The 14,772-nt window shown below is 35.3% G+C and overlaps 1 protein-coding gene across 1 annotated transcript in view; it reads left to right on the top strand.

Moving 5' to 3' along the window:
- The window catches only part of CPSF160 (cleavage and polyadenylation specificity factor 160), a 233,504-nt gene that overhangs the window by 131,824 nt on the left and 86,908 nt on the right, over positions 1-14,772 (top strand). The window contains exons 18-20 of the mRNA XM_090015979.1: positions 7,218-7,298; positions 7,392-7,457; positions 7,546-7,623. Coding sequence (XP_089872105.1) covers positions 7,218-7,298; positions 7,392-7,457; positions 7,546-7,623 — 225 coding nt within the window. The remainder of the gene's footprint in view (positions 1-7,217; positions 7,299-7,391; positions 7,458-7,545; positions 7,624-14,772) is intronic.

Genomic DNA, 14,772 nt, shown 5'->3' with positions numbered 1-14,772 from the left:
CAAAAGTAATTTATGCATCTTTACAAAATTTCAGTGAACATGCAACATATACACTGTTTTTAAATATGTTCACAATACACATTCAAAACATGCAAAATGAATGCACATTAAGCCACACACATATGCATGCGAATACAATACTTGCAGAACACACCAGTCATGATTAATTCCAAACATAACCACAAAACATGCATATGATAACAATCATGCAAACATAAAATAAATTTCAGATCCTTGCGTATGATATGGACAATTGCAAACTCATCAAATCAGGATCAAGTTTATGTATTAATTTAGAAAAATACATAATCCAATCACATTCATGTATGTGTATCTGCCATCGCAAAACCATACACAACGGGTCCGATTAACAAGCCAATAATTGGGGCTGATCCATGTACATGATCAAAATCATTATCATTCGTCAGCTAAGCTGAAAAATACATATTAAAAATCATCGTGATTGATCCATGTACATGATTATAATCATTTACATGGGTCGGCCAAACCTCAAACAAACCCGTATTCTTCATATTGGCTGATCCATGCACATGTTCACAAACATGTACATGGGTTGGTCCGGCCAAAAGCGCACATAAACCAGCCAGCTGGCATGTTCACAAACATGTCCATGTGTTCCACACCAAAGATATATATTTAACAGCCTGCTGGCTGATCCATGTACATGATTGTAATCATGTACATGGGTTGACCAGACCTATGTACACAACTATACATGCTGGTCTGCATATATATATGCTAAACTCGATAAAACTGAACATAAAAACATATGCAGATGCACGAGCATGTATCTTGGTAGATCTTATTCGAAATAATATATATGCATGCAACTTGGCATATCTAAATCAAAACAATATATGCATGATTATATGCAACTCGACAAAATATAAAGTATTCAGATATATGTAAATCTGAATCAAAGGCATATATACAGATGTATGAGTGCTAAACTCGTTAAGTCTGAATCACATGCATACATTCAGTTTTATAATAACCGACCAACCTAGAATATATATTTACACATATATTCAAATTTAAGTATTTTGAAATCGCCAAGTCTGAATCTAACTTATATTTTTAGATGCATGTATATGCAATTCATATATTTTATTTGTATTCTTTATGCTTATTTGATTCATTAGAGAGAGTCATACACAGAATTCTTCAGATTTCTGACACCCCTATTTTTGTGGTTTTCGCAGCCTCAGGGGATTAGTGAAGTGACTTGCTTCTGGGAGAGCTACGACTTCTACCCGTTTGTTAGACAACTTAACAAATGGACAACGTGGCTCTGCTTTTCTTTACATTTAATTGTTCATGAACTCTGATTTTTCTTATGCAATTGTCTCGAGATTATTCTTACTTTTTTAATAAAAGTTTGGCTTGCTATGATTTGGATGATAAATGTAAGATCCCTGGTGGTGTGTTTAGTTATCCAATTGTGAGTGAAACTGTAAATGCTCCGGGTCTCTAGGAAGATTTCTACAATGACTTTAAAAAAAAAAAATTGCACTTTTAGGGGGTATGAGTTGGGGTCGTTACAGTCAACCTATTTTTCATCTGAAATGTCAGACCTGTCAACAATGTCCAGAGCAAATTTAGACCGAGTTAGCAAATAGCCTCTAGAAGAATAAGCAACTTCTATACCAAGATTTTTTTTTAAGAAATCCAAATCACTCATTTCAAAATGTGTTTTGAGAATTTTTTTAATGTTGTCAAATCCCTGATTATCACTTCCAGTGATGATCATGTCGTCTACGTAGAGAAAAAGAATGATAATACCTGCATTGAAATTCTTAAAAACAAAGCTTTGTTAGTAAGACAAGATTGAAAACCAAAACCAATCATAACTTAACTAAACTTATCATACCAAGCTTTTGGGGCTTGCTTAAGCCCATATAAAGCCTTATTTAATCGAAGAGCCTTTCCTTTTGGAATATTGATGGTAGGTGGTGGTTCTATATATACTTCTTCAGCTAGGTTTCCATTAAGAAATGCATTTTTAACATCTATTTGATATATATGCCATTTTTTTGAAGACACTAGAGGTATCCGAGTCCTAACTGTGGTCATTCTAGCGACTGGAGTAAAAGTTTTTGTATAGTCTATTTCGTATTCTTGGGAATAACTTTTGGCAACTAATCGAGCTTTAAACCTTTCAAAGGTGCCATCACTCTTAGTTTTCACTTTGTACACCTACCTACAACCTATAGGCTTTTTATCTGATAGAAGATCTTGAATAGTCCAAGTATTTGCCTTTTCTAAAGCTCTTAATTCTAGTGACATTGCTTCGACCCATTCATATTGTTCTTTTGCTTCATCATAGTTAGAGAGTTCTACATAGGAGTGCATTAAAGCAATATAGGCTTGATATTGTGGTGAAAAAGACTCATATAACACAATTTTTGGGAGAACTTTGGATACTCTAGACGACTTCCTAGTAGATACTTGATCCTGTCCTTTAGTGTATTTTTTGAGAGCACATGGTTTTTCTACATTACCTTGCCTAGAGTACTGAATACAATCTGGATGATCACTAAATGATTCTACATTCGTCATATCAAGTTGCTCTTCTGGACTTTGATCTGAATCATCTTCTTCAATTTTTGGAACTAGGTCCAACATAAAAGAATATACATCTATTACCTTAGAATTCACACTTTCAATTTTTTTTTCAAGAAGGATACATTCCTTAAAACATATAGTTTTCTTGTTTTGGGATCAAAACATCTATAGCCTTTTTGATGACTTGCATATCCTGAAAAGACACACAGAATAGCACTAGAGAATTTGTCATTTTTGTTTCTAAACACAAAACATTTGTACTAAAAACTCTTAACCTAGAGGAATCTGGGATTTATTTAAAAAGTTTTTCAACAGGAGATACATTATTTAATGATAAAGATGACATTCTGTTGATAAGGTAAACTGCAGTCAGAGTGACTTCAACTCCAAAAACCTTTGGTACTTGATGTGTAATAAGTAGGGTTCTTGTAGTTGCTATAATATGTCTATGCTTTCTTTCTGCTAAACTGTTTTGTTGAGGGGTATAAGGACATGATTTTTGATGTACAATACCATATAAATTTAAGTAATCCTTAAATTCTTTTAACAAAAATTCTTCCCTTGAATCAGTGCGAAAAATTGAAATGTTATTTTTGAATTGATTTTTAACTAAATGATGAAATATTTGAAAAAACTTCAGATTTATGTTTAAAAAAATAAATCCAAGTATATCTTATGAAATCATCTACAAAAATTACATAATAAATAAAACCACCTTCTCAGACAACAGGTGCGGGTCCTTAAACATCAGAATGTATTAACTCAAGTGGTCGTGAAAAGACAAAAGTTCTTTCTTGAAAATGTAGTCTTTTCATTTTTCCAAGAATGCATTTTTCATATTTAAAGGTTTCAAAATTACAAAAATTTTCCATCTTTGGAAAAAACAAGAGCTTGGATACACTTGGATGTTCAAGTCTCGTGTACCATATATGTAGTATAAGCCTCCTTCTCTATGGCCTTCCCCAATCAGCTTCCCTGACTGATGATCCTGCACTCAACATTCACGCGAGGAGAAGGAAACATTAAATCCATGGTCAGATAATTATGAAACAGATAAAAGGTTTAGATTAAGTTTAGGAATATGTCTAACTTGTGGAATGCAAAACCTTTTTGAGTTTTGATTTTTTTTTTCAAAATTTCCTATTCTTTTAATTTCAAGGGATGTTCCATCAACAATAAACACATTTGACCCTTCTGAGTTATGATATTCGGATAAGAAATCAATGTTAGGAGTCATATGAAAAGAAGCACTGTAATTAAAAAGCCAAAGAGTTTTATCGGGATCAGAGATGCCCACGGAAGAGACGGCGGCTCCAGCAGATGAAGATGCTCTTTTGAGCAATGGTTGAAGTGCTTCCACCAATTGTGAATAGGACATACTTTCGATGAATGATTCACTCGATTCTTGAGGAGGTCTGACAGAGACAACTTTCTTTTCATATGGTTTCTTCAGTTTTGGACAATAAATTTTCCGTGTCCCGGTTCACGACAATAGTAACAGATTACTTTCCTTTTTCAAAATCTTTTTCATGTTTCTCGTCATTCATCCTCCCATAATTTGGAGGTTTGTACGTGCGGACATGATTTCTCGGTCTAGATACGGCTAGAATCGAGTCATCATCACTCTTGATGATTCTATTTTTGAGCCTATTTTCCTCTATGCTCAATTCTTCTATAATGTCTTCTATTGAAGGAACATTCTCTCGATGAAGGAGAATGAACTTGGCAGCTTCAAATTCCGATCTTAGTCCATTAATAAATTGAAAAAAAGCTCCACATTTATTTGATTTTGACGGAGTTGTATGTCTTGTGGGCAATGCCACTTTGGTTTGAGAAAAACACTCTTTCCATAATTCAGACAAACTATTATAGTATTCTCTAATGCTTTTGTCTCCTTCAATTATATTCCGAACTTGGTTTTGTAAATTGCACACATGTGTAATGTCTTTAAGAGAATATATTCTTACGATAATCCCAAGCATCATTAGCATGTTCAAGTTTTACAAGACTTGAACACTTTTTGATATCCATACTATTTATGAGCCAAGACATGATCTTGACGTGTCCTATTTTTCATTCTTTCCATTTTTTCTCGTAATTGGTAATGACTTTAGCCTTTTCTTACTCTGTAAGAGATACTTCTTTCTCACCTTCAATCTTTGTAAGGATTAGTTTAGGTTCCAAGTCAGTTCCATCTACTAATCCCTACAACCCTTTTCCCCATATAAAGTGCTTCATAATTGAATATCAAGTAACATAATTTGAATCGTTGAGTTTAATGGTGACATTATCATTGTCATCTATTTTACAAGGTTAACAAGGAGAAGAAGAACGTCTCTTATTTTAAAGTTAAAACAAAAAAACGTAGAGAAGAGAGAGTATAGAGAATGTGCTCCACCACGGATGGTAGGTACGATCACACCTCCAAGCTTTGCACAAACACAACTTCACATATACGTGAAGAAGGTCTCTTATTTTTCAAACTTGAGTGGCACACTTCCCAATGCACCAAAAAAGAATAGCTTGATCACAACGGCTCTAATACCATGTAAGAAGATGAAGTTCACAATCAGTTCTTCAAATGATACTCACAAAGGATCTCTCACAAAGGTTCATAAATGGTACACACTCACAAGAACCACTAGGGTTCATACAAAATACCCCCCCCCCCCCCCCCCCCCCCCCCCCCCAAAAAAAAAAAAAATGGTATGCAAAGCAAAGAGAAGAAATATATTTCATTCAAGTGGAACAATCCCCATATTTATAGATTACAAATGGGAGGCCAAGAAGGGAGTCGTTGGGTTCTCAACGGCTCTGAATAGAGCTGTTGGGAGTCCAACGACTCTCTTAGTACACCTATTTTTTGACCAAGGTCCAAAAATGTCAAAAAAATAAATCTAACCTAACTACATTTATCATAATCTAACTAGAATACATAACTAGACTAAAGGACAAAAAGATTACAAATATGAGATTACATATTTTAACACATTCAATATGCTCTCAAATGCTCATCATACATACTAAATAAGAATGTACAAGAATAACAAATTTCACATGCATATGATCACACAATTACAAAAATACACCTTTCTTTTCGTGATTCATCTTATGCTCAATATGCAAACATGTGATCATGCAAGTGCAACAACAAAAACCTCAAATTTCTGGATTTACTTTTTTATTTCTTGCATATGTATATAAACAACGTTCTATGTGTCAAAATCATGAATAACCAAAATTCTTTTTGTCATTTTGGTAAGCTCGGGGTACAACATTGATAGTCTCATGAGAACAGTCCAATGCTCATATGCCAACGTGCTTAAGAGTCTATTTATAAACATGTAAAAGTTGAACCTGCATAGACATGCAAATCTGTATATAACACATACATAAATCTATACATTCCTATGCATAAAGGCTAAACTTTTTAATACCTGTAAATCTTGAAATAACATGAGCAATTACATATGAGAAAACTGGACATAGCCATGTGCATATGACATATATAATCCTGAACAAGTAATGAAAAGCATCAACAAGAAGATTGTGCATCTCTATTTTCAGATCTTCTGCTCCTTGCATTTTTTTTCTGGCAAGCCCTGAATAAAACAATTGGAACTCAACATTTTATGTGGGAAGGGAGCATATTTGTAAGTAATTAAATAGAGTGGCTTAGAGATGCATTAAGGATAGAGTGAAGAGTTTTCCTTATTGGAAGAGAGGAAACTCTTCTAGTGGTCTGTAAAAATTAAGGCCAAGGGAAGGAATTTGAGGATTGCCTGTGTGCTATAAATGATTATTGTGTGCATTTAAGTAGTTAAATTTATGGTATTCCACTGGCTTCTTTAAGTATAACTTAGATTGAAATATTTCTAAGTTGTGGAAGTGCTTTCAAGTACCGGACCCAGATTGATAATAATTGGAGCTGGACCTAAAAGAGCAGGCCCAGTAAACTAATCTGATGGATTCCAGGAGGTCTGAACATTTGAGATGAACCTGGATCTGGTTTGGTGTTTAAAAACCTGGGTGATCCAATAACTGAATATGATCCAGTCTATATTTGCACCTTTTCAAACAATGCAGTTTTACCTGATTAGCCTGGGCCTTTTTCTTACCCGTCCAGACCTGGAGCTTGACCTGCCTAAGCATGGTCTGATTGGACAATTTGAAGGACAACCAGTTGTTGTTGTATCCACATGTTTTTCATTTGTGTTGAACGCCGAGTTTTAATGGCTTACAGAATCGGCTTCATCATGATTGCCATATTTGTTCTTCTTTGAAAGAATTGAGAGAATACTCATGACCATCCTGTGATGTGTGCGTATGTGTGTATTATATGTTATTTTTTTAATAGCAATGTTATCTGATTACTCATTTTGAACAATTTTAGGTCGGCACTTTACGTCAAGAAAGGAGATTGGATATTCCTTTTTTTTTGCAATGAATTAATCTGTTTGTGCAGGTTTTTTGTGTTTGGTTGGACATCATGCAAATTATGTTAATCACTTATATGATTTGGTTGTGAGATTGTCTAATAAATTCCAGTTTAAGATTAGTCATTTCCTGTAGATTCTGGAAACTGATAGCTTTTGGTTTTGCTCTATTGTCCTCTGTATTGATCATCACAGCTTTGTGATGGGGCGATTGTCGCATTCGCCATTCTTCATAATGTAAATTGCAACCATGGGCTTATATATGTCACATCACAGGTAAGGATATGTTCTGCTTTTCATATCTGATGTTTGAGTTTTGTTCTGGAGCTGGATAATGACCTTCGACGATTCAAAATAACCTTTTTCTAGGGATTACTTAAAATATGCCAACTTCCATCTGCGCTTAGCTATGATAATTATTGGCCAGTTCAGAAGGTAATGTTTGTCAGATCTCAATATTCCTTTGAGGGTTGTACTTTTACCAACTTAACCTTGAGAATGCTACATAATGTAATGCTACCAGATTCCCTTGAGGGGCACACCTCATCAAGTCACTTACTTTGCTGAGAAGAATCTATATGCACTTGTAATATCTGTTCCTGTAAGTGGCATTCCCCTATTTTACTAAATTTAGTTAAGTGACTATTTGTTTATATTTCTGTTTGTACACTACCCCTTGGTGATATTTGTCTATGTTTCATTGGATATGACTGTTCTTTGAATGAGGTGAATGATTCATAGCACTAAAACTTCTGTTTCAGATGTCTAAAACCATGCTTACTATAATGCCCCCAAAATCTTGGACTCCTAACTTTTTAAGATTTTTTTTGAAAGCCTTGTAATAATTCCTTTATCAGAGTTTTAAATAGTAATTCAGCGAAAAATAGTGTTTTGAAATAACAAGTCAACGAACCTTGGGCGCATTACTTGTGAACCTTTCCTTTACACAACGGATTTGTTACTCTCTACATTCATTGAAACCAAATAGATTCAAAGTTTATACGAAAAGTGAAATTTCAAAGAAACTCTTTTACCAAATTATAAAAGAGCGAAACGTCAAGGAAAGAGTCTCATCTTGATATCATCATGCCATCTCTTGCCGTACTGACCTAATCGTTGTAATGAAGTGGATCGAATCCAATGAATATGCAAGAACACACACCTCAATCAAGTGGGAACACTTAATTGAATAATCACACCACCCACACAAGGGTCAAATGAGAAAGAATATTGCATACAAAACTCTCTTGAAAAAGAGATGAAATAATACAAAGGCCATGACGCCTATTTATAATACAAGAGGCTAAAGGGGGCAGCCAATATGGCTGTTGGGCTGCTCCCAACGGTCATATTGGGAGCAGCTCCAACAGCTATATTGGAGCTGGCCCAACAGTCAAAGACAAAAAAATTATAAAAAACAAAAAATAAAAAGGTGAAAAAGAGTTGTCAGCCCCTAATGGGTTGACGCCTATTACAGTGAAAAGACTGAAATACCCTTGCTAGGTATTTCAGTTACAATATATATATATATATATATATATATATATATATATATATATATATATATATATATATATATATATATATATATTTGAACACCTCCCCTCAAACTCATGGAGAAACTATCGAGAGTTTGCAAAGTGAGAAGTGAAATCTTGGAGATGAAAGCGCTTTGGTGAAGAAGTCTGCTAATTGATATTCTGACGGAACATAGGGCAATGTGATGATCTTTCTCAGAAATTCTTCATGAACGTAGTGGCAATCCATCTCAATGTATTTCGTCCTCTCATGAAATGTATGATTGCTTGTAATGTATACATCGCTCTTGTTGTCACAACATAATCTTGAAGGTTCTGCAATATGAACCCCCAAGTCTTTGAGAAGTTGTCTTAGCCACACTAACTCAGACGTAGTTGTCGCCATGGCACGATACTCAACTTTAGTGGAGGAGAGTGACACCTTCTATTGCTTTTTGCATCGCCATAAAATTATGGAGTCACCTACAAATACACATAAACCAGTGGTTGAGCGTCTATCATTGACATCCCCTCCCCAATCAGAATCAGAATGAGAATATGCAATGACTTCTAGTGAGGAGGTGGAGGATAAAAACAAGTCAAGATTAATAAATTTTTTTATATATAACAATTCTCATTACAACACTTATATGCACTGTAGTGGGAGCATGCTGAAATTGACTAGCAGAATGAATAACATGATATATACCAGGATGGGTAATAGAAAGATAAGACAAAACCCCAATAATTTGTCTGTAGGGTGTTGGATCTTGCAAGGGCTCTCCATTATCTTTCTTCATTTTGGCATTTATGACTTCCAGAGTATCGGCCAATTTTTCATTTGAGAGTCCTGATCTTTCAATGATCTCCGTTGCGTATTTAGTCTGTGACAAAAAATAACCACGATGTGAGTAGGCAACTTCTATTTCAAGAAAGTATCGTAAAAAAACAAGATCTGTCATATTAAAGTTGGCTTTAAGCACATCTTTGATATGGTTAACTCCTTGCATATCATCTCCTGTGATTATCATATCATCTACATAAAGAAGTAGGATCACCATTCCTGCTTTAGAAGACTTAACAAACAATGCAGTGTCAGTAAAGCAAGATTTAAAATGAAGTTGTGTCATCACATTACTAAACCTATCATACCAAGCTTTGTGGGCTTGTTTCAAGCCATATAAGGCCTTACGTAACCGAAGAGTTTTTCCATGTACTAAAGCCAAGCCTGGTGGATGATCTATGTGTACTTCTTTATCGAGATTACCATTTAAAAATGCATTTTTAACACCATTTGAAATATAGGCCATTTCCTAATTGATGCTATATTAATGAGAGTTCTAACAATGGTCATTCGAGCGACTGGGGCAAACGTTTCATCATATTCTATCCCATATTCTTGATTGTATCCTTTAGCCACTAATCTAGCTTTATATCTTTCTAATGTTCCATCATACTTGTTTTTACCTTGTATACCCATCTGCATCCTACAGTTTTTCTTCCTTAAGGTAATATTTGGATTTCTCAAGTTTTTGCTCTTTTTAATGCTTCTAACTCATCGTTCGTAGCCTTAACCCATTCTTGTTGATGTTTAGCTTCTTGATGTGATTGAGGTTCAAAATACGAGTGAATGACCATTAGACACGATCTATACCTTGGTTCAAAAGAATCATATGATACAAATCTATTAGGAGATTTTGAAATTCTTATAGATTTTTTAAGGCTAGAAGAATCTTTTTCTTGGTTTTGAGAGTATCTTTCTAGGGAACATGGTGGGTGACCTTCGGTACCTCGAGCATAGGTTTATAAATTATTGTGAGATAGGTCTATATCATCAATATTTCTTCTCACATTCTCATTTGCCTCATGCATATCTTCACTTTCATGAATATTTTCACACTTATCATTGACTAGGTCAAAGACGAATGAATAATCACAACTCTCTTGGATTTTTTCTTTACTAAAACCGTTTTCATTTTCAAGGAATGTAACATTTCGAGAAACATACAATTTGTTTCTTTCAATGTCATAACACCTATATCCTTTTTGGTTTTCGGCATAGCCTAAAAACACACAAGGAATTGCTTTAGGAGAGAGTTTATCATTCTTGTTGGTAAGAACAAAACACTTGCACCCGAAGACCCTCAATCTTTTGTGATCAGGATACATTTTACTAAGTTTTTCAATAGAAGAGACATTTTCAATATTTTTTGAAGGCATTCTATTTATCAAATAGATCTTCGTAAAGGCGACTTCAGCCCAAAAATCTTTTGGAACATTTCTAGATACTAGAAGTGTTCTAGTGGTCTCAATAATGTGTCTGTGCTTTCTTTCGACAAGTCCATTTTGTTGTAGAGTGTATGAACATGTTTTTTTATGAACAATCTCATTTAGGTCAAGATAATTTTCAAACTCTATTGACACAAATTATCCCTCGAAATCAGTTCTAAAGATCTGAATATTGGCTTTAAATTGATTCTTTATATAACTATGAAATTTTTTAAAACAATCAAATACTTCTGATTTGTGTTTTAGAAAGAATATCCAAGCGTGTCTACTATAATCGTCTACAAACACAACATAATAGGAGACACCTCCTTTGGACACGACCGGAGCCAGTCCCCATACATCCGAATGCACTAATTCAAATGGATTCTTAGTTATAAGGTGTCTTGGTCCAAAATGTAAACACTTCATTTTGCCAAGAATGCAATTTTCACGTACAAAATTTTTTTCATTATAATTTGAAAGAAATGAAAACAATTGTAATTCGGTCACACTAGGGTGTCCTAGTCTTTTGTGTCTAATTTCTATATCTTTTTTTCCCACAAAATTACAAAAAAGTTGTTTTGGTAATTCAAGATTGTCCATGACATAGAGATCTCCTCTTCTATGGCCTCACCCAATCGGCTTTCCAGACTGGAGATCCTGTATTAGACAATCATTAGATGAAAAAACTATTTTGTAACCATAATCCGCAATTTGAGAAACGATAAAAGATTTAAATTTAATTTTTGTACTACTCTAATCTTTGGTATGTGAAAAATAAGTGTTTTTTGATAAATACCAAGACTTTTAATTTTAAAGATGTGCCATCGACAGTTGAAACACAAGAATCATTTGGATTAAACTTGCATTCAGTCAATATAGCCTCATTAGGGGTAATATGAAATGAAACACTAGAGTTTAGGATCCAAGAGGTCTTACCATGGTTGTCATTTGTAGATATGGCCGCTCCCGAATAAGAAGTAGCTTGAGCTTTAGGCATAGGTTGTAGTGCCTCCATTAGTTGAGTTAAAGAGAGTGAGCCGATGCATTTGGAGTCGTCTATTTCACTCCTTTCAACCAAAGCCACTGTTTTGTCTTCTTTATGATCCTCGTTCTTTCTTTTGAGACAAAAATGTTTGATGTGTCTCGGGTTCATAACAATGATAACAAATAATTTTAAAATCATGATCACCTCTCTTTTCATAGTTGGGATTTCTACCATTCTCATTTCTTAAAAAATGAGGTGTTTTATAGCTCTTGGTATGATTTTCGGGCTTTGACATACCAGGCACAAATTCTTCATCTTTAGAAGTGAATGTCTTTTTCAATCTATTTTCTTCCATCGTTAATTCTTCAAGAGTTTCAACTATGGAAGGGACTCCTCCTCTATGAAGAAGAGCAGATTTAGTTCCTTCAAATTCGGGCCTAAGCTCATTTATGAATTGATGGAAATGGTCTGCTTTGATTTGATTTTTGCGGAGTTCAATATATATATATATATATTATAACTGAAATACCCAGCAAGGGTATTTCAGTCTTTCGTCAGCCCATTAGGGGCTGACAACCCTTTTTCACCTGTACCCATGAAACGAGGTTAGATCGATAAAAATCTGTTAGGTGCATATATGTAACAATTCAGAGTAAGACTAACGCATGCGTAGTTCCATTCGTGATATGCAATTTAGAATAAGCAAAAATGAGCATGCTAATCTTGTTTATATATCGTTCCAATTTTATCAAATGTTTCTGAAGAGTGAGCAAAATGAGCATGCTAACAAAATTCAGAACAAAACTAACATATACATTGTTCATTTCGCGGTGTGCAAAACAAAATAAGTAAAATGATTATGATAACTTTGTTTCGATATTAAACTGTCCTGAGGATACACATAGGAGAGAACATATAAACAACAAAGATTGCTCGGGGGTTTGTTATGCTATGTATTTTGATGCCTCAGACAAGTAGCTGAGTCCACTCCTTAGGGAACGACCAGTGACCGAGAGAGAATTCTTCAGAGGCATTCGTGACAAGGGATGCATCCAACTTCTGCAGAAGTCCATGGAAACTTCCACCTAGGATAATTTTTTGTAGCCCATCCCTAACTTTGATGACTGGGGACACCGAGTCATTTGCTCGAGGGTAGTTGTTAACATGTCCGTCAGTGTTTTTGTATCATCTCATCCTCTCTCTTGACAGAATAAAAAAATGAATGGATACGTCAAGTTCTATTTTAACTGACGACCCATTCTTCATGCTCTGTCTTTTAAATCAAATCGAGCATCTTACGTGTAAAGGCGATCGCCATTTATGTGATTTTCCTTTCATCATTGTGCATTTTCACGTTACGAGGTTACCATAAATCTCTCATCCAATTATCGTAGTATCAACATGCCGTGCATGTTACGATGAGAGGGGTATCAATTTCTTAAAAAGAAACCCCAACTTTATTGTGTTGTAAAAGAAAACAATGTAACCATTTTAGTTTAATTCGACATGCGTTGGTCTTTCAAACCAACTCGAGCATCTTGTATGCGAAGGCGATTATTACCATTTGTGTAATTACCACTTTTACATCATTGTGCAATTTACACGTAACGAGATCACCACAAATCTTTCATCCAATTATCGTAGTTTCAACATGCCGCGCATGTCTCGTGATACTGCTTACGATAAAGAGGGGTATGTGTTTCTTAGAAGAAACCCCGACCTTAGCAATTTTCACCTTCCCATGCTCCCAACCAGAGCTATCTGGGTCATATCAGATATCAATATAAAAGTTTGTAAACACTTCTTCCTATTGTGCAGGTTTGAAAAAAACTTAGTTACAATTTAGGCAATCTTCAAGTATTCAAATTTGCTTTTCAAAACCACACATATTTATATATTGGATTCTCGCAAGAAATCCCCTTTTCTTTAAGGCTTTGGTAGACATGCACGAATCTACGTCTTTTAAAAAGAGCATGCATAATACAAGTTAAGGAAGAGTACGCAAACCTCAAGCCTTATGAGGTTGTATATATGTACGTATAATACATATGTTATATAATGCAGGCTTGTGCACATTACAACGCGACGACAATGTATAAAGAAAGTCTTGATGTACGAAATTGCACATCGAGCTAAATAAATGCATAAACAGTGCACGACGTACAAAACTATACCTCAGCTAAATAAATGTGTAAGCAGTGCACGAGGTGCGAAACTATACCTCGGCTAAATAAATGCGTAAGCAATACATTTGGTACGAAACTGTACCTCGGCTAAATAAATGCATAAGCAGTAGCTTGTGCACGTAACAACACGATGGCAAAGTAAATTACATAAAGGTCAATTGACAAGGATTCGCAAAACTGCATCATTGAGTTAAAAGTGTATAGGTATATATATATATATATTATATGCTTATACACGTTTTAGATTTGTCCTGTCGTTGTCTTGTATGCAACTTTCCCTTACCTCGAAGAATGTCAGATTTGCTGACGATTCCGGGTGTAAGTGATAAATGGATCGTGCCTTTGTGCGCTTATAGAGTTCGTTGTGTCGATGGGGTGCGCTAAAGGGTTTCGTCGTATTGCGAAAGAGAATGATGCAATCACTTAAAATAAATAAAATAAGCAACGTTTTGTGTTGCATGGGTCGAACCCGAACCTCGTTTGAGCCGACCAGACCGAGTCGGGTTCGGTATAAGAGGCAGTAGTAAGGCTCGACTGAGCCAGGCTTAGCTTGCGAACTAAAAGTTGAGACCGAGCTGAGCTCGGCGGGCTATGCGACAGATGGGAGGGGGTGGACTCGACGGTCAGGTCGAGCCCGACCTGCCCATTTCCGACTTGATGGATAATGCACAAAGACGAGAGAGGGAGTAGGAACCTGGTAGGGAGGTGAAGGGCGTTGGCTCTCCATCCCCAAAAGGGAAGAGAAATGACGCAGAGCGAGAGGAGGCAGTCGTTCTGCCTCCTGTTCGGCA

This window comes from Nuphar pumila, chromosome 8 (assembly GCF_984573655.1).
Source record: "Nuphar pumila chromosome 8, dmNupPumi1.hap1.1, whole genome shotgun sequence".
Classification (NCBI taxonomy): domain Eukaryota; kingdom Viridiplantae; phylum Streptophyta; class Magnoliopsida; order Nymphaeales; family Nymphaeaceae; genus Nuphar; species Nuphar pumila.
This window is presented reverse-complemented; position numbering and strand designations above follow the sequence as displayed.